The following is a 21,403-nucleotide window of genomic DNA, read 5'->3' on the forward strand; positions in this document are numbered from 1 at the left end:
GGGTCTTTCATTCCAAGTATACTGAAGTCTCTTTGAAGGCAAGCTGTATTTCTTCCCAGAGCCTGCCTTTCCTGCCTTCAGCCAACATGATGTGAGTCATATGTGCACAGATGATAGTCCATCTGTGGGGTTTCTCCAGAGGGGAACATTGGCAGGGTAACTGGAGGATCGCACGGCTATCCCAGATCTCCTTAGGTTCAGGGCCCACAAACCATCTCCTTGACCTGAATCTCCGGATGAGGACACAGATATTCACTCTTTGGTATCACCACAGCCCCTCACTGGCTGTGGCAGTAGAAACTACACGTCTATCTGCCCCAGTAACACCTTCTTCATCCCACCTCCCACACCCCTACTCAATGATCATGATACCCAGCCCTGACTGCAGAGTTGTTCCAGAATATTCCTCATGGAAACAAAAGTACAAGTCTCCTCAGGCTCTTAACAGAGAGGCCAGTGCTGACCACTGTCAAGAGGTCTCTGCTCTCAGACTTTCAGCATAGATCTGAGTCAAAGATTAAAATAGCCTGGAGCCAGGTATCCCACCATTGGCTTTGTATCCCTTTCCAAATTCGAGGTTGTTTGTTAAGATTAAAAATGGCAAATACATTAAGAAAAGTCAACAGTAGCTCCTCAGGCACAGATCTGTGGGTTGTATTGTTTTCTAATAGGGTTCCCTCTCAACCCTTCACTGCTCACAGTGACGCTGCGTCAAAATGCAGCCTGAGCCTGAAAGCATCAGCAGCAGCTTGTGCATCCCTCTGCTCTGTCCAGATCCCAGGTACCTACTAGCTTCTGTTATTTACTAGCTACAGAATCAATTACTCAGGAGAAGGGAGGTTCCCCTACTGATGATTTTATCACAGGATTGTTTTATGTCCTATCAATTGTTTTATGTCCAATTAATAACCGTGGTTATTAATTATACATTTGATCTTTAAGTTGTGTTGGTTGGTTAAGATCATGATGTTATATGATATGTGATTTATTATTAGCTTGTCAATAAATATGATGAGTTTGAAAAGTACACGTGCATATATATATATATATATATATATATATATATATATATGGAGAGACAGAGAGAGAATTGATTTTCTCACTCTGCATAAGTAAGGAAATGAAACTGATTTGACCATAGTAAAATGGATTGCATTTGATCCAACACTCAAAGTGAAAAGGAAACAAACATAATAGATAATTTTAAAATGCTGTTAAACTATTTCTCTTTTCAATAAAATTTATTTAGAAGAGGATACTTTTTTAAAAATAGACTCAGCTATCTTCTTTGCCAGTGTCAAAAATGTGCACCATAAATGCTAATTTATCAGTATCATTATAGAGCAGTAATAGGATTTACCTAACTGCCCTTTCTCAGTTACATATAAGTGGAGTGAGATCTTACACATTCATGACATTGAGTCAATGAAATTAGCCCTGACCCTTCCATGACACTGAGCCTTTGTGCTTTGACTTCTCTCTGCCTGGAATTCCCCTCCTTCCCCACCACCACCTTCACCTGGCAAGCTTTTATACCTGCTTCAATGCCAATTTCAAATACCTCCCCTGGCCTGAAGCCTTCCCCGACGCCTTCAGGCAGAGTGAGCTGCCTCTCCACCTGGTCCCTCAGCCCTTACCTTGCACTACTAGAAGTTACCCCACCCACATGCCTCGATTCCCACTAGACCACAGGTTCCTGGGAAATGGGGGAGGAGGCTTCAGTGTGCTCACATATTGTAGAAGCCCAATAACATTTGTTAAACGAACAAATCATCTTTACATACAAAGAACAAATAAGAGGACTTATCTAACAGTGAGTTGGAGGGTCTCACAGCAAATATTTATTGAATACCTACTACATTTTATACATTGTAATGGCGGTTGTGATCACAGTTTGAAGAGCAAGGAGACATTCTATCTCGCTAAGTTTACATGCTGGGTATTTGTATATAAAGATAACCAAAAAAAAATTTTAAATATTAGCAAGATTTGTGCTCAGTGTACACAACAAATATAATGGAATTAGTATAAAATTGGAATGGTCATTCCTAAATAGGTCAATCGGGATATTTCATGCAAGAGGAGGCGGAGTTTTGAAAGATTAAGTTGGGTTTAGCTGGGTGGAAATGGGGAAGCTTTTCCAGATGGGTAGACAATAGTTTTAAAGTGTGGCATTAAATTCAAGTCAGGTTTGGAGCAAGAGTAGGAAGTAACAGAAACAAGCTTCTTTGCTTTCCTATAGGTTGGTATGAATCCATTCAGAGAGTGTTTCCTAAATTTTGTTTATTCTCTTACCTCCTTTATAATATTTGCCTTTATAACATACCAACTATACTTTCATTTACTTAATGTAATATTCTGAAATTGCCTCATGTTTGTGCTTCACTAGATTTGTTTTTAAAATAAAATTGTCACTAACACAAATGGAAAGCTAGCATCATTTTTCATTAGTAGAAAATAAGGTAAAGAGAAGCTAAGAATGAAAAAAAGTTATTAAATTCTAACTAAATACAGTCAAATGCTCTTTGCCTGAGGACTGTTTTCTCTTTCTTCAATGGTAGAAACCCAAATGTCAGAAACTAGTTACAGACCAACAGCACCAAACTAAGCATTTCTTCTTGATCAGAAGGACTGAAAGATGATTAAAAAGGGAATAACCTTTTCACTCACTGTGTGATTCAATTTCATTTCCTACCATGTCCATTTATTCAATACCACACTCCAAATCATTTCACTTTGTGAAATGCAGCATCAAACAATGCCTTCAAATCACTCTTCTTTTGTAATTTCTCTGTTACTTGAATCCCATTAAAATCACCTTGAATCCCATTAAAAGCAACTTACCATTTATGAGTGAACTGCAGAAAAGGGAGAGGAATAATAAATACTATTCCCCAATAGCTTTGCAATTCAAATAAAAATCCAAGTTCTAGTAGTTCTTCTGAAAAAAATAATTCTAACTTGATGTAAGTCTTCAAGGCATGCATGTTCAGCCAAGGTTTTGAACAAAGATATTAATATAACCTGCTGTTATGAAAACTACCAACCACATTACCCTGTGTTCAAGGATCAGATGCAGTAAAAATCAAAACATGTTTGATGTATACACTGAGTAAATTGGACATCACATACTTCAGCCCACCCCCTCGACTACACACACATAATTTCAAGGACAAATCTTAGGGATGCCAATCAGAACCCTTTGTCTTTCCCTTGGGTCAAAACTTCCCAAGCCCACTTTTAAAAAGATGACCACTGTTACAGTTAAAATTAATCCCCCTGCACCTCTCCTTTGCATCTGCTAACATTCAGCAGCAGTTTCTGGCCCATCCCAAATCACTTCTTTTTCGTCTTTATCCCATATCTTCAGGGCCGTGTAATCACTGGGGACTGGAAAACAGATTCTGAAACAGCCTTTTAGGAAGGCTCTACTGAATGCATACTAAGGAATTCATTGATATGCCACGCTCTGCTTTGGGCTTCCGTTGGTTTTTACTGGTGGTGTATATCAAATGCTAGCGGTGCCTTTAGCCCGTCTGCTCTGTGCCCTCGCAGTGAACGACTGGCCTAGGAACCAGTTGTTGCAGCAGTTGCTAGAGCATCACATAGAACCATCACAGGAGGCTCCCTCAGCAGAGGGAAGCCATGCATCTTTGGAGGGAATGGAAGGTATGGACTTCTGCAGAAGCTGATACCTAAATGCAAAAGGCAGGGAGCCTGGGTTAGAAGTCCCTCAGTCAACAGACTCCTACCACAGGCAGTGTGCCTGGATAGTTCTAAAAACGAGCGCATCAGGGCTGAAGTCTTTCTATACCACTGGTACTGCTTCCTTGGAGATGAGGGTTATTCAACTAGACTGTGAGGGGAAGTGGCCTGCCTTGTGGCAGCATCCTGGGCCTCGAGGATAAAGGGGCTGGTGAGTATAGGAAGAGTGTTTGACCTTCACATGTGCATGGCCTTTTCGGTCTGGGATTTATCCTAATGACCTTCAAGCAGAGAGGAGCCAACTGTGAGCTTCCCCTCATTAATGGACTCTCCAGTCCAGTAACATTTTCTCAGCACCCCCTAGTCTCCCTGGGGTGTAAACTACATGGTGGTTCTGGAAATAATCATGCTGACGTGGTGAGTAGTTTTAACTCCGCAAAGGCCTCACCTTCACCCTCCTGTTTACTTTAAGATTAACATGGTCAAGGTCTTCCTAGCACATTTCAGCTTTGCACCAAAGAAAGGAAGCCCTGAAGCAGGCATCTTACTGAAACATGGGATGGATGTTTTGCTTCTTAATTTGCAACAGGGGTTCTTGGCAAATGAGAGGCTAAGGTCAGAATTTCCCTTCCATCATCTCTTTGGCCGTGGGGCATTTCTGTTGCTTCTAGAAAGATTCCTTTACCCCTGAGTCACTCTCACTCTTTTACTAGTAATGATGTTTCCTTTTGGTCATGTGATAAAGGAATGTGCATGAACAGCCAGATGAGCCAGTGTCACAGGGGACAGCAGAGCGATTCCCACAACGTAGACGATGTGCAGGCAGAGTTTGTCTGTGATGTGTCCCCATAGTTGTTTTTCCTGGTCTGCACTTCCACGTGTGCTTAGGTTGCGGGACTTTATAATCTCTTGCTGTCATAATGGTAGGCTGCCTGACATACTTAGCATCTGTCTAATACTCCCCTCCAGACTTATGGTCTCACCAGGGAATTTTAGTAGGTCATTAGGGCTTCCTTCCTTCTCCGTTTCCTGATCCAGGGAATTCCAAATAAAATTGAGCACATTGCTCACACTTTCTTGCCCTTGCCTTTCACAGAGGAATGTGACGACAAGCAGCCGCTAACCAGCAAAGAGGAAGAGGAGAGGCGCATTGCAGAAATGGGGCGCCCCATCCTGGGAGAACACACCAAGCTGGAAGTGATCATCGAGGAATCCTATGAATTCAAGGTATGCTCACCCACACCGCCCACCCAGGAGGCTAGGGCCATCCTGGGATCAAAGCTTCATATGTCAGATCCACCTGGAAAGAGAGGCGGATTTAATTTCAGGAACTTGCTCACTAACTGAGAGACCTTCACAGTAGAAGTGGAATTAGACAGTTAGTAGGGAATCAAGAGTCCCCAGGAACCAAACAGCATCAGAACCAGGGCTCCGTGGGTGGCATCTGTCAAAGGGTCAGAGGTGGCCCAAAGGGAGGGCTTCGTCTGCGAAAGTAGGAAGGAAAGAAGCAAAGGTGGATTCCGGGAGAGTGTTATGTGTGGAGGAAACCAAGGTCTATTTGAAAAATCTAATAAATCTACTAGAAGAAAAGCAATCACACCGAAATCTAGGTGGCTTTTGTTCATTAGTCAACAGAGCCAAATATCAACAGTTCAATGATTGAAATTTCTTTTGAGAGACAAATTTTTTAAACTTAAAACTATATAGGTAGGTACATTGCTATTAACTTAACTAGGGTACTCCTAAGGCTTAGGAAGAGCCACACTCAAGTGGCCAAAGAGTCGCATGTGGCTCGAGAGCCGCAGTTTGCCAACCACGGCTCTAGATGATAACAATTATTTTGCGGAAGTTAAACAAATAGGCCTTAGGGTGAGCTTAGGACTGTGAGGCGCAAGTTCCTATCCATTCTTAGCTACTCCCTCTGTCCTTAGTCCACCTCCCATCCCGGCTCACTCACATCACCCTAACATCTGAGAAGACTCTAGCGGAGCCACACTTAGTTCTGTGGGGGGATGAGGAGAGCATGAAAAGGAGCAGCCTTTCTCTGGCTTTCCAGAACTGCAAATCCAGAGCACAGCAGTATTTTCTCCACTTGTTTTTCTTTCTTTATTTCTTTCTTTTTTTTTTATTGATTTCAAAGAGCAACAGAGAGAGAGAGCAAGACATCAATGATAAGAGGGAATCATTGATCAGCTGCCTCCTGCATGCCCTCTACTGGGGATCAAGCCTGCAACCTGCGCATGTGCCCTGCCTGGGAGTCAAACCATGACCTTCTTGTTCATAGGTCGACTGTCAACCACTGAGCCATGCCAGCCGGGCTCCACTTGGTTTTTCAAAAGCAGACTCTGCTCCTGTTGGGAAATGGGAATGAGGGGAGAACCAGGCCACCAACATAGAAGCCTCAGTGTTTTATCTGGATTCTTTGTCGTCGTGGCCTCTTTTTCTTTAGCAGGGCCCATTAATTTTTTTGTTGTTGTTTGTTGTTGTTGTTATTTAGTTCACAAATTGAGGTGGCTTAGAGAAGACAGGTGGAGAGTAAAAATGCTTTTGCAATTAAAGTGGAATTTGTAAAAGATAAAAATGCATTTAAACTTTCCCCTTCAAGTAAATGAAAAATCTCTTAACTTTGCTTTTACTCCTTCCCCTAGAAAGAGCATGTAGGGGTCAATTCCCAGATCAGTGCTTTCTAGGCAGACCTTGACTATCAGAGCTCACCTGTTGTTTGGTCTGGAACATGACTGGTGCACACAAGCTCCCTGTAAGTCCAGAGTACAGATATTTCAGACCATCTAATTGCATGGACCAGACTATCCAGATGTGTCCAACCTCACTCTTCCTCATGCACCTTCTTTTATGTGGAATCAGAGTGTCTGGTGCCACTTGCTGCAGCAGAGACTCTCTGGCTTGGCATTTCTTGTCTCCCACCCCTCCCCGGCCACTGATGGGGAACTGTGTGTTCGCTCCCTTATACCACACAACCCCAACCTTCCCCTTCCATGTACCAGGACAAGGAAGAGCAATCACAGTGCCTTCCTGTAGGAAGTGTTAGGTTGGGTTGGGTATGGTAGGGCAGTCTTTCAGAGAGCAATGCTTTCTTGAGTCCAAAGCTCTCCCTGGTAACCACCCTATTGATCTGAGCATTTAAGAGTCCTCCAAATCTGTTTACATAAATCTAGTTGTTTGGGGCACTTATCTTCCTAGAATAGTTTCCATAGACTATTTCCTTCCTCCTGTCTCCTCAGAGTTCATCAGTACAGTTACTGTTATCAGGAAAGGGTAACTTAGGGGCATTTTTCTCAAGTGCTCTCAAGTATCAATTTTGATATTATATTATCCCCTTAAGAAATTTATTTTTCTAGACCATGGCTATTTTTAAAGAACTTGTTTAAATGTCTCAGAATTGCTTAAAGTCCCACATCCGGGTGATACCTTACAATGTCCCACTGGGTTCTTCTTTACTTGTGACTGAGGGCTTGACTTTCCTAAGACCCATTGCTGAAGGTGAGGTTATAGCAGTCGCTTACAAGGCAGTGAAGGGTTCATCACTGACAAATAGGAAATCTCCAGGTAAGCATAGATGGCACTACCCCAAGTTCAAGTGTCTGAGCTTCAGATTCATCTTATTCCTTCAGTCTCCTCCCATGGGTCAAAGGAGGACACATATTCAAATTAAGTCCTAGGAAGAACCCAAGCTATCCCATAGTCCCCCAGGGTTAACATGAACTAAAAGTTTATAATCTATCCGGAGTATTACATATTTATAAATTTTAAGTTTATTCTAAAACTTAGTCCTTTAGAGATATTTCTTGAGGCAAGTCTGCATTCAACTGTTAGACCAGTTTATCTGTTCAACTGTTTATCTCCAGGTGACAAACATGAACTTCTCTGGTGAGATCTGCCCCCAAGTTTCCATTGCATTTAGGAAAAATCAAGGTCATTTCTTGTTTCATTCTACACAGAAGTCTGAATTGGCATCAACCAAGACACTCAGAGTGCTTGATGAGATGCAGCTGAGCTGAGAGAGAAAAGCCAGATGCTTGCCACACACTTCAGTTGTGGTGGCCAAGAGCAGTGATGGCTATAGCTACTCTCTGGAGCACTAGCAGTTCTAGACACAAGGCCTGAGGCCAAAAGGTCACCACCTTAAGGACAAACAAGCTAGCCAAGAATGGTGTTGGCAACCCAGAGTGGGCCAGTTGGAGATGGGCCCTCTCATGTTATCGCAGTATTTCAAGTCAGTTCAAAAGACTCTTGTTGAACTAACACACTTGACATTCTGATTTAGCTTTGGTTTCTAGACAGGCCCCTCAGATCGCTTTTTTTTTTTTACCCCCATTTAGCTGATAACGTGCTCTCTCTCAAACCGTAGTCAATTCAGGTACACTTCATTAAATGTGTGTAGAGTTTGACCCAAGACAAATAATACATGTTTCAGCCTCTTTGCAATTAGTGGGAATTCAAGGATGCTCTGGCAGTAAGGGTGTGGGGGTAGTCTAGTCTAGGTGGTGGTCCCTCTGGAAGAGCAGCCTCGTGTCCTGGACATGACCCTGCTCCCTGTAGTGGCTGTGATGTGGTAGTGCTTTGGGTGCATCTGCTTACTTCGTATTTTTGCAAATGCTTGGCTGCTTCCTCTTGTTACATTAAGGGATAATTAACTACAAAGTGCTAATTGTAAAAAACAAGTGCTTCAAAAGGTGGAAAGAAAAATAAGAGGTTCAGTATTAGTAAAGCAGGGAGGATTCAAGGTAAATAGCGATGTGCCCTAAACTCTATGCATTGACCTCTTCTCGACATGTTTGCAATAGGAGAAGAATGAGAGTGAGTTCTCTGACAGCCACCAGGCTGACAAAATCAGGAGCCAGAGAAAAATCCATTGATGGATGATCCTACAGCAGCAATTTGGAGGTTCGGCTGTCTGGCTGTAATGTATTGATAAACTAAAGTACAAGAACAGTTTCTAGGCTTATAATCCACCTGCCACTTCCGGTATTCACAGATATGTAACTGCTGAGCAGGACATATGTGAATTCAGCTGCAGACAGCACACTATAGATAAAGCCAGTCGAGAAACAAGTTCATAAAGCATTTAGGGGGAGAGGGATGGGCTTTTGCAACATCTGCTCTTCTGAGCGTCGAGACCATTCCTCATTGGCCACTTAGGCGGTGAAGGAGGCTTGTATTCGCTATGAAGAACAAGTTTCCCTTTCAGCATGTTTCCAAGTAAGGACTATGCCTGTTTGCATAATCATAACAGTGTTTGATGTCAATGCTGTTGTTCTGAGCCTAACATCTGCTACCCTTTATATAACTCTGGGGTTTCAAAATCATCAAGGTCTTAGCTTTTCCAAGGCCTTAACTAACCCAGCAGTTATTATCTTATCCTTTTCAACCTTTCTAGAGCACCGTGGACAAGCTTATTAAGAAGACAAACCTCGCCCTGGTGGTCGGGACGAACAGCTGGAGAGAGCAGTTCATTGAAGCGATCACTGTCAGTGCCGGTGAGTGCCTCTCTCTGCATGTTATAAATTCTAACGACCAAACTGCGCTTTCTTTCTCTACTGCAAGGGTCCTCAAACTACGGCCCGTGGGCCACATGCAAATACAAATATTGTATTTGTTCCCGTTTTGGTTTTTTTTACTTCAAAATAAGATATGTGCAGTGTGCATAGGAATTTGTTCATAGTTTTTTTTGTTTTGTTTTTTAACTATAGTCTGGCCCTCCAATGGTCTGAGGGACAGTGAACTAGCCCCCCGTTTAAAAAGTTTGAGGACCCCTGCTCTACTGTGACCACCGGTCTACATCAAAGTACCAAAGAACTTCCGTGATGAAAATTGAAAGGGAAATGAATGTACTGGTAGCATATATGCACATTTGGGGGACTAATTTAGACTTTCTAGGTGAAGCAAATGTCCTCAAACGTGACAGTCTTCTTCATCTACGTTGCTCCCTTCTCCCTGGAAATAGACCTGATACATGTAGAGCCTTTTGGGTCTCTTGGGTAGCCAATCACCAAGCTTTGTCTGGAAAAATCCCTGAAAGCGGAAGTGGTCAACTGAAGGTCACAAAGGAAACAGCAAGCTCCTAGGCGGGAAGTTAGGTGTCCTCACTTCCCCACTACCGTCTGCGTCATTTTACAGTCCTCCAACCACGCCTCACCAGTAAGTGTCTACACCGGCACTAGACGTGCAAATAGAATCACATTCTCTTCTTCCTGTATAAGCGAAGTGCAGAGTTTTATTTAGGAAAACCCTATAAAATGAATTGTTTTGCAAACTCAAGGAGCCAGAGACCTGAGGGACTTAAATATAGAAAGAAGTGTCCCTGTCCTGGGTTGTCACGTCTTGTCGTGTGTGCTTGTATAAAGACAGAGCACAGTCCCTCTCACATACTCTGAAAGCAGCAGTTCAGTGGGACTTTTTTTTTCCAGTTCTTCTGCTCCAGCTCCAATGGATTTTTTCTCTTTAGAGATCCCTGCAGGCTCACCTTCTACTGTTCCAGCTCATGAACAAAGCTGGAGTTTTCTAACTAGTAATTCCCAAACTGTAAAATATGGAAACCGCATTCCCAGCAGTTGGGCTATGACTTCTAACACAGCCCCCTCTTTCCAAGCTGCCACAGAACCACTTGACAGATCTCCCAAGTGCTGTGGGCACAGGGGGTGGTAAAGATTTTTGTGCCTGTTTATGATTAGTTCTGTTTATAATCACACTGTGGTTTCTTGCGATTGAGTATACAATGGAGACTTACGAATATTAAATGGTGAGTAATTGCTTAGGAGAGTAGATTTGGAATTTACGTGTAAACTCTGATAGGTGAAAGGGGAACCTCCTTGGCATTTGGGCTGCGATAACAAAATACCATAGACTGGGTGCCTTTTAAACAACAGGCATTTATTTCTCACAGTTTTAGAGGCTGGAAAACCCAAGATCAAGGTACTGGCAGTGCTGGTGTCTGGTGAGAACCCTCTTTCTAGTTCATAAATCACTATCTTTTGTATGTGTCTGCACAGGGGGAATGGGGTGAGGAAGCTCTTGAATCTCTTTTACAAGGGCATTAATCCCATTCGTGAGGGATTTGCCCATCTTTGAAAACCTTTACCTCCAAATACTGTCATGTTGGGAAGAAGGTTTCAGTGTAGGAATTTGGGTGGGACACACAGGAGCCGGGCACGTCTGTGGCACTCCCTCATGATGGCTTATGTTTTCTATAAATCTAAGATTAGTATCTGAGGCATGAACTGTACTCTCTCTTCACAGAGAGAAAAACCAAAAGGACAAAGACAACTTGCATAAGAAACTGTTGATGAGGCCAATGGTAGAAGATGTGAAAAAAATAACCCAATTATTTTATTGTGGACTTTGACACATCAGATTTGAAATATCAAAAGCAACCTAAGACTTAATGCACCATTACTAGTAATTTCCAGGTTTCCTTTGACTGAAGCTATAGGAGCATCTGTTTAATGGTCATGGGCTGGACATGATCCATTTGTTTGTCTATATGTTAATCGTTGTTCTTGGTGTGAGGGATATGACAGCAATGAAACAGGCAAACACCCCTGCCCTAATAGAGCTTACATTCATACAGCAAATAAGTAAAATATGTATGTCATGTAGGATATTGTTCATGACAACAATAAGGCTATGGAGAGAGACAGGAAGTATGTGTATGAGCTGCATTGGACAGTGGCCAGGAAGACACTGTAATAGACACATCAACACCAGATTTGTTTTTCTAGTCATGGAGTGGTTTTGTGTTGGTTCATTCACACATTTTTTTGTAACTCTCGGGGACCAGGGTAAACGTTTTATGACCCCTCTATGGCAATGGAAAAGGGTTGATTTAAACAGTGAAAGATTGTGCTGCAAACCTGGCCAAAGTTGTGTATTTGATCCTGGGCAGAGTAGATATACAGAGAAACACCCATAAAGATGCTATACTTTTGTATTTGAAAAGGGGAAGGTTTGGGCTTGCAAACATTTTTAGATATTAGGTTTAATTAAGTCCTCTCAAAATCCCACAAAAGAGGTATTAAGAGTATTCTTACCTCTAGAGGAGGAATCTGAGCCTCAGCTAGGCAGTACTGCTTTGCAACATAACTCAGAGCCCAGATCCACTAACTACTAGTCCAATGTGCTGCCCACTGCCCTTAAGAGAGAGAACTTTCAAAGTAAGAAAAGTGTTCCCACCTCTGTCTCATTGAATGACACTAGTCTTGTCACCTCTCCTGGTGCCATTCCCAAGATGGGACTAACTCCTTTTGTCATAGGCACCTCTCACCGGGTGTTACCGAACAGCCAGTGAGAGAGGCCTGTCTCCAACCTCGATCCTTGTCTTCTCATGTAAATAAATTCATATGAGAGACTGACTGTATTGGGAAAAGCCAATTTATTAAAGCTATTAAAGTATGCACCTTTATTGAAAAGGCAAAGCAAACCTATACATCTGGATTATGAAGCGCAGACGGGCTCTCAGCTAGTCTGAAGATCAGGTTGGGTGGGGTCTGAGGGGTTATATACCCTCCTGTCTATATGTTTAAAAATTCCTTTGCTGCATAATTTGATACAGATTGATTCTCAAGATTCCCCCCTCCCTCTTTTTTTAGTTTGTTGTAGACTTCCCAGAATTTATGAGAAGCCCCGGCAACTCTGTCATGCCAAGCCTTGATACTGCTGGCTTCTCTGCTTAGGGAGTAAAACTGTCCTTTTTCCTTCCCCCTTACCTTCTCCCTTTCTGCATTCTCTCATTAGGGAAGTTTTTTTTTTTTGCTCTCCTGTCCTTGGCTGGAGGAGATAATGGCTGGTTAGTTACAAGCTGGCTGCAAATTGCTCACACTGTTTGGCCTAGTTCTAACATTCCTGTCTCAGTTTCCCCATTTCTCCTGCCCTGGAATCCTATAACACTTTGAAGAAATGTTAATGAATGAAATGTAAAACCTCTCAAGTATTCTTATGCATCATATTGGGTTTTTATGCTCTTAAATGACTGCTGGGGAGTAAGACAAAATTGCTTAGAAATTTGCAGGTTTCAGGGTACATTGACCTGATTTACAATTTTTGAGACCGAATATCAGGAAAGCAAACCCGTATTTTACGGGCACTGAATTACCTGAATGGCAGTTAGAAAGCTCAGTGTTTGCCTTTAAGATTAAAATTAAGCATCTAAAGAATGTTAATTTTCTTAGGCTGTTAAGTGGACAATAAAATTGGTAAAGCAGCATTTATTAAAAACAGACTTTGATTGGATTTAAGATTTCATGGCTAAATAGTTGCGAATCAGGAAGATTTGCCTTATTAAAAATATGGAATTGCTTTGCAGTGGCTCTACTGAGAGCGTTTCCCTATGCAATTTTCTGTGCAAAATTAAGTCTATATATCTTGCTAAACAAAAATAATAATTGTGTAAGCAGAAGTTTGCCTCTGTTTCTCACTGATTATATTTAAACTAGTTTCAAGGTAGACCCCTGGCAGTCTTTTTAATCCCCTTCTTTCCCTGAATTTCATAGCTCAGTTGCTGGGCCTCCTATGACCATCATGTGTCTGTGAACCAAGTTCTTACTGTTCAATATTTGAAGACTGAAAGGATTTACGAGACTCCAGAGATTAGGTAGGGATTAAGCAGTCAGGGCCCAGTGGTCCTCCCATCGTTTCCTGCTGGAGTTACCAGGAGCAGTGGCTGCCGCAGTTGCCTGGCTGTCAGAAACTTTCAAGGCAGCCCAGCACCTCCACCAGCTTGGCTGACAATGTGTCAGCAGAGAGATGGATGTCTAAGCAAAGCTAGCATGCACTGCACGTCCAGTGTGAATTTCCCCAGTGCCTCTGCCAAGACAGAATGGAGGGTTGGCTTTAAGAAATTACGAACCAGCTAGGATCCAAGGGAGCACTGGGGTGTCCAGGAGAAGGGCAAACATCAGCTGGGGAAAGAGAACCAGATGCCAATGCCAATCCCACAACTACCGCATTGCTGTGCTTCACCACAGCCTTGCGCCGCGGTGAGGTGAGCGGGAGGGCCATGGCAAGCCTGACTTTGGAGGCAGATGTGGGTTTGTGGCCCAGACCTCCAGAAACTCTCTGGGTGACTCTGGGCAGCTTACTTCACCTCTAAATCTCAGTTTCCTCAGCAGAGAGTGACCACTGCTCCTCGCTCATGGGGTGCTATAAGGATTCATCAATCACAAAGGCTGTCTATACTTTTGGAGACCACACTTGGTCGTTGTGAGGCAAATCATACTGAAGATCCTAAAATAAAATATAACTACCTGGTGTGTAAATGAAGTCAAATCAATTTAATTACTAAAATTTCTAAAAGACTAAAGACATTGCTTGTCTGTTTAGCTTTATAGTGTTAGACATGTGGCTTTATATCTAAGAAAATGGAGATTCAGAAAATCAATGTAACTTGCTCAAAAAGTAACACTGGTCAATGGCAGTGCAGGGTCCGGATCAGCCCGGGATTCATTCCAGTGTGAGGAGAACGTCATTACTGAGGAGACACTCATCATTTCATGTGTCAACCTTGGGTCATAGGAAAATCCCATTTAAGCAATTACAAGAATAATCCTGCTGGGTCAGGTTTGACAGGGCCTCCGTGTGACTATAGAACAGAGCGTGGGGGGGGGGGTGGTTAGAGATTAGGGGTTTTCATTCTGCCCTGTTTCCTTTGTGACTATAAAGATTCCTACATACACAGACATGCATGTTTGTGTGCAAACACACAAACATGTGTGCACACAGACACACACATAGATATGCTAGACACATGCAAATGGAGACATGCACATACATGCACCTTATATGGCATGCTACTTTATTCACTTGAATAACTGAGTTGCAGCATGAAATAGGAAGTTTTTTACTTCAGTATTTTAGTCTCCTGAAGCCTCGTTCAGAGTCCCTCTGGGCAGTGATTTCAGTGTTTTTCTATTCATGGCACACATACTAGTAAACTAATTACTAAAATTCTGCAGCACATGAAAAATGTATTTTTGCCAATATGACAAAAAAAAGTAGGTATAATTTTGATTCATTCACACCAAAAGGCTATTGCTGCCATTTTCTTATCTGACAATCTAAGGGAAAAGAGGTCAGTGCCCCTGACTAAGTAGTCAGGTATTGCATGTTTTAACAATTCTTGCAGCGCACAGATTAAAATCGCTGCCTTAGGGAGAATGCCAGTGAGTTCCGTTCAGCACGAGGGAGGAGTTTGCTTGCTTAGGCCAGTGATGGCAAACTTATGACACGTGTGTTAGAGGTGACACGCGAACTCATTTTTTGGTTGATTTTTCTTTGTTAAATGGCATTTAAATATATAAAATAAATATCAAAAATATGTCTTTGTTTTACTATGGTGGCAAATTCCAAAAATTTTCTGTATGTGACACGGCACCAGAGTTAAGTTAGGGTTTTTCAAAATGCTGACACGCCGAGCTCAAAAGGTTCGCCCTCACTGGCTTAGGCACATCCATGGGCTTCTCCTGCCTAGTAATTTGTGATGTTCTTCCAGAAAGCCAGCACGCTGCCCTCTGTTAACTGATAACTTTAAGTCTATAGCACTAAGAGTTTTTCTGAAATTCTTTTACTTTTGACAAAGATTGTACATGTCTGCCTAGTATTTATGGGCATTGTCACAACGAAGGAACATTCAAAAGTGGCAAAAAAAAAAAAAAGAAGATGCTTTTTGTAGTCTTGGTTCTTACTAACTGTATAACCTTGCCAAAGTATTAAACCTTTCTGAATTTTGGTTTTATCATCCTTGGAAGGAGAGGTTTGGACTAGGCAAGTGCTAAGACATTGTCCAACATTGGAATGAGGGGGCTCTTTCCATGGCTGTTATAGTTCTGCAACATCCCTGATGGCATTGAGCTTCATGGACCACACAGCTTTGGCAATGGGAAAGTACTTAATTTGGCAAACACCTACCTGGCTTGCTTAAATTAAATATTCAGCACAATAACAGTATATAGCCATATCCATTCTCCTAGTAGAAAAGGGATGAGAAAAAAGTCTTCAAATATAGGCTCCAAATACAGCCTAGGAAATATAGTCAATAACCCTATATAATAAAAGGCTAATATGCAAATCGACCAAACGGTGGAACCACTGGTCACTATGATGCACACTGACCACCAGGGGGAAGATGCTCAACGCAGGCGCTGCCCCCTGGTGGTCAGTGCACTCCCACAGCGGGAGCGCCGCTCAGCCAGAAGCCAGGCTCATGGCTAGCGAGAGCAGCGGCAGTGGTGTGAGTCTCTCCCGCCTCCCGGCAGGGCTAAGAATGTCCGACTGACAGTTTAGGCCCATAGGGAGCAGGCCTAAGCCATCAGTCAGACATCCTCTGAGGGCTCCCAGACTGCGACAGGGCTCAGGCTGGGCTGAGGGGACCCCCCCACTCCCCGCCAAGTGCACAAATTTTGTGCACCAGGCCTCTAGTACAAAATAATATTCAATGTAAACTGTAATTGAAAAAACATTTTTTTAAAGTGTAGCCTCCAAGAAACTGAGATGAAGACTTTGAAAGGGTCTCTTTTCTTCCTGCCCCGTGACTAGAGCTTGAATGCCCGTGGGACCCTCTACAGTAAAAAGGCAGACATTCAACACGAGGCCAGGCTGGTAGGTGCAGTTACCTGTCCTCACTCACTGTGCTTCACAGTAGTTACAATCAAACATGTGACTTCAGCCAAATAAGAGTGAAGGACATGGTCTCCCAAGCCCTCCAAACAAAGATGGGAACTAGTTCTGTCACCAGCCTTTCATCCATGCACGCTCTGTGGAGTAATAAGTGCTCTCAATTAAACTGAATTACTTAATAGCAAAAGCTGTCAGCCCTAGGGTTCCCCCAGATAAATAATTCTCTGGAAAGTGCTGTCAGCCTGAAGACTGATCCATTCCATAACCCTAAATAAGACATAACAAAAATGGCATCTCACATGAGTTCCAAGGGATTGCCATGCAAGCTGGTCTAAGCAGGTATCTTCCTAGCATTTCCTCTGTTACTGATTCTCATTACTGAGGAGACACCCTCATCACTTAACATGTCAACCCTGGGTCATAGGAAAATCCCATTTAAGCAATTATAAGACTAATCCTGCTGGGTCAGGTTTAAGAACCTCAGTGTGACTATAGGACAGTCAAAATAAAAGGTGGGGGGAGAGGGTGTTGGAGATTGGCGTTTTCATTTTGCTGCTTCCTGAGTGACTATAATAATTATTAATTTTCCTTATCTGAACATCTTAAGTTGACAGGTTTGTGAAAAAGTGATGTGGCTCCATAAAAAATAGTAGTTACAACTGCCTTAAAGAAAGTCTTTCAAAAGCCTGTATCATTATGAAGTTGGGGCTCACTTTATGCTTAAATAATGTTACCATTTATAGCCAGTACTTTACATACCTCGTTTCTGTTCTGCACAGCTATACCATGAGGTCAGTATTTTTGTCCTAAGTTTACAATTGAGAACCCTGAAGCCCAATGCGGTGGCTAATTAGTGTCACACAACTAGCAAACGGCCAGCTGAATGCGAAAACCCACCTGAGTCCAAAAGCAAGTACGCTTTTAGCACAACCCTCGGTGTCACTCCTACAACTTTCATTCGGGTCTTCAGTGGCCAGTTTTGCGTGAGTTGATGCAGACAAAAGGGACAAAGTTGATGAGCCTTTCATTCTCAGCTGCACATGGGGAAGTGAAGGGTCTGGAAATGAGTGTGCAGGCATTGCACAGAGATGCAGAAGGACCAGGGGGAACACCAATCATGGAAAGTAGACAGGCGCAGCCACTGCATGTCCTAGAAAGCCCAAGTTTAAGCCCATCACGAGGAACCCAGAGGGACTTCCAAATTGTTTTTGTGACCTCAGGATTGCATTTATATCTGCTGCTAAAAGATACATCAGGCCTTCCAAAGCAGAATTGACTCGATGCCCACCCTGTCCTCTGAGCTCCTGCTTTGTCCCTTTGGTACGATGAGTTATGCCAGTAGGTTTTCATGCTTCTAATCACTAGGTGCTTGAACTATTAAGAGTAGCCGTTATTTTAAACTCTAAACAGGAGATGTGAGGAACACTGCTGTCCTTCAACTTAGTTCTCATCCCTTTTTTCAACATATGGCTAAAATCGTCACTTTTTTTGTAATAATGCTTTAACATGGATGGCAAATAAAGCATTAAATGCAACAACAACAAAAAAATACTAGACCCATATTGGTAGGGAGGCAACGCAAATCTGGGATGCCTATCAGCTTTAAAATGTCACTGATAGCAGGATACCATATAGAATCAGGTAGCTTCATCTCTCAGCTCCAGAACGAGGCAGGCCAGCTACCCAGGGGTGGGAGCACAGAGGGCAGGAGAAAGGAGCAATTATTTTCTGGCCCCTGGGTATGCTTTCGTTGGTATTGCTGAAAAGAATATTGGCTTGTTGGGCTGTTTTTCTCTGAAATTGCTTATTGCACAATCTGGAGGAGAACACTGTGTTGGAAGGCTCCAGAGTGATTCAGCACTCTCATTTAAGCCTGAAGTCACGTCTCTAATGCGGCTTTTGTCTGGAGAGGCGGCAGCTCAGCTCTGCAAACAATACGCCATCACTGGATCCAGCAGTTCTTTTGTGGGCAAGGCTGCTGCCATGCAGTTTTTCGTTGTGAGCACAGTTTTAGTTGTTGCTTATTAATCAATGCACCAGGCCTGGGGGGTTTTCACCCCCAAGTGTGAGCCTTTGTACATGGCGTTTAGAGGAGGAAACATTTCAGCATAATCCTAAGAGGCGGAAAGAGGGAAAAACTTAGCCAATGTGTACCCATGCGCGCATGCATACACACACGCACACAGCACCCCAAAGGCAGGGAAACAACTCATAACAGTGACTTGCAGCATTAATTCTTGCTGTTCACAGCCTGCTCCCGCGATAAAGACCTCATCATTCTGGTTCCTGCAATCACAGCTTTGACACACACTCCCCACCCCTTGCCTCTCTTTTACTTCGCCTGTGTCTGGTCATGTCCGGCTGGTCTTGAGACCTGTGAGAGCATGGTAGACCAGAATCCCAGCACAGGGCTGAAAAGGAGCTTACAGATCAGCTCTTCCAACTCTCCTGGCTGTGGTCAACAAGGATCTGAGACCAAAGAGGGAAAGAGCGTCATCCTAGGTCACGGAGAGGCTGTTTTAGAATCTCAGGTTCTTGCTGGAGCACCGCATTGCTCTCCTTTTTGTCTTGGAGTTTGCATTTGTGGAGCCAGTACCTTAGCCCTTATTCCCTTGATGTTACCTAAGGACCCCGGGGCTTCTTGATGATGTGATGCTTCAGGATTAGGCAAAGCGAAGACCCAAAATTTTCCTGGGCCAAAAATGTAAAGGCACTGAATGGAGCGGCCCTGCCACTGATGCACAGTTGTTTTGTGTTCACACCAGCCTCACAGCAGCCCTGTGCAGGAGGTGTTCGTGAACCCATCTGTGAGATGGGAAAATGGAAGGTAGGATTCACAACCCGGCCCAGGGCTCTGATTCCCAGGCCAGTCCTCTTTCCATCTTGTCACTAGTGTGTCTCCGAGAGTATAATGCCTTAAGCCACAGGCTTAATTCCATCCTTGGCCCTTTGCTCTTGCCCCAGAGCCTGTGCACAGCCTGGTTCCGCTGCACAGAAGGCTTTCCCTCCACATCTGGATTTTCTCATCCCTAAGTTCTCAGCTCACAGATCACCTCCTCAGAGGAGTTCCGCATCCTCCCAGCCACGCTTTATTTTATCACCTGACTTCATTGTCCTCAGAGCCCATACTGATATCTGAAGTCATCGTGTTTGTTCGTTCATTTTATTTATTTTTTTTAAATACAGGGGCTTGATCAGTAACAAGCTGTGTTTACTATTTATTCAGAGAGGAAGGGAGAGGGAGAGAGAGATAGAAACATCAATGAGGAGAGAGAATCATTGATCAGCTGCCTCCTGCACGCCCCACAGTGGGGATCAAGCCTACAACCTGGGCATGTGCCCTGACCAGGAACCGAACCATGACCTCCTGGTTCATAGGTTGATGCTCAACCACGGAGCCACGCCAGCCGGGCCATTTGTTTTATTTGACTACTATCTCTTGTCTCTGGGAAGTTCCTTTAGGCCTATTTTTCTGCATTTCCAAAGCCTGACACAGAAATGATTAATAAATATTCACGGAACAAATGGACGGTACAAATAAAGTCCCTCTTTCAACCACTTTATTCCTTTGGAAAATTTACTACGGATATGGGTCCAGGTTGGGGGCTCAGTCTAGGCTTATGGTTCAAATTAGTGACCTGCAATGTTTTTTAGAGTTGAGACCTATAAACTTAATAGCATTTGCACTGTGCCTTAACCAAATAAAGAAGATAGGCCACAGACTTAGCGGTAATGAGAGAGAAAGAGATCTCTTTAAGATGGTTCACATTGAAGAAAAGCACCACAGCAGCCTGATTCGGGTTATTATTGGTGAAAGACTAAAAGCCACTGGCAGACAGACAGACTTGATTGTCAACACCCACTTACCCAGCCTACTCTCTTAAAAAAAAAAAAGGTATTCATGAGCAGTGAGGGCATGGAGATATTCCATCTGAATTTTACTAATGAGCTAATCCTCCCACAACAAGCAGATATTACTACATATAAGATCATCACTCCTCTTAAAAATCTCAATTACTTATTAACAGCACAAAAGAGAAAGTTCGGGATGGCTAGCCTCGATTTTCCAGGACAAGAAATGGAAGCACGAGGCACATCCGTGAGGTGCCCAGGAGCATGTCAGTCATCAAAGCCTCTGTTACCTGCGGAGGACCCTGATCACGGGGATCTCTTTGAAAATCACAACAGAGAGGAGAGAAAGGGCCAGCAGCTGAGGGGTGCCCCAAGGCACTGCAGTCACTTTGTACTGTGCAAACCGAGACCATGGTCAGAGCCTCAGATTCTCAGCTATGGTCACCACTTTGCCAGCAAATCAACTCACAAACCCATCGTTAGAACAAAGTCCCTTCAAGGGTTCCTGAGACCAGGAAAGCAGTCGCCGAGGAGGGGAGTTGTCGTTGCTGAAGGTCTAGAGTCCTTCCCATTTGCTACACAGAGAGCTAAGTACCTGCCACCCACTTCACAATAGGGCCAATATAAACCACTACGGGAGAATTTTTCCCAAAGATGAAAGGGAAACCAGAGTCATTAGGAAGAAGAAAGGACATAGAACCAGCCATTTGGGGGAATGTTTCCCCCCCAAAAAAATTCAATAATTTATATATGTTGCCATATTCAGAGGGTTTTTTAAGAGGTAGTTATTTCCCTATTACACTGTTCACAAAACAGCCAAATGGACTTAGATGTTATCAGAATGGATTTGTCTGGACAAACCACAGTGATGTTTCTCTCAGGAATCCATGGGTCAAGTCATGGCAGTGAAGTAGTAGAAAGAGTCTTAGATCTCATAAGCATTATTTAAACTCTCCGAGCTTCCATTTCTTCATCTTTGAAATGGAGAAAACAATACCTACTCTTCACAGGTTGCTGGGAAGATTAAGCGAGATGTATGTGTTTTCCCAGGTGCATGAAGGAAAGCACTCACTAAGTAAACCCAAATTCACAGATTAATCACAGCAGCATCTTAAAATCCAGATGGTCTTCAGACACCTTGCCTGTGGGGCAGCCGCTGATACACATCAGCCCAACCCTTTATATAAATGTCAACATTTTCCTAGGGTTTAGCGTGGAG

The 21,403-nt window shown here is 43.2% G+C and overlaps 1 protein-coding gene across 2 annotated transcripts in view; it reads left to right on the plus strand.

The window, feature by feature from the left end:
* Positions 1-21,403, plus strand: part of SLC8A1 (solute carrier family 8 member A1) — a 276,016-nt gene that overhangs the window by 214,178 nt on the left and 40,435 nt on the right. For both annotated transcript variants that reach the window (XM_081100760.1, XM_081100761.1), the window contains 2 exons: positions 4,802-4,932; positions 9,104-9,203. In XM_081100760.1, the coding sequence (XP_080956886.1) occupies positions 4,802-4,932; positions 9,104-9,203 (231 nt within the window). The remainder of the gene's footprint in view (positions 1-4,801; positions 4,933-9,103; positions 9,204-21,403) is intronic.

This window comes from Myotis nattereri, assembly GCF_964212035.1.
Source record: "Myotis nattereri genome assembly, chromosome: 10".
Taxonomy (NCBI): Eukaryota; Metazoa; Chordata; class Mammalia; order Chiroptera; family Vespertilionidae; genus Myotis; species Myotis nattereri.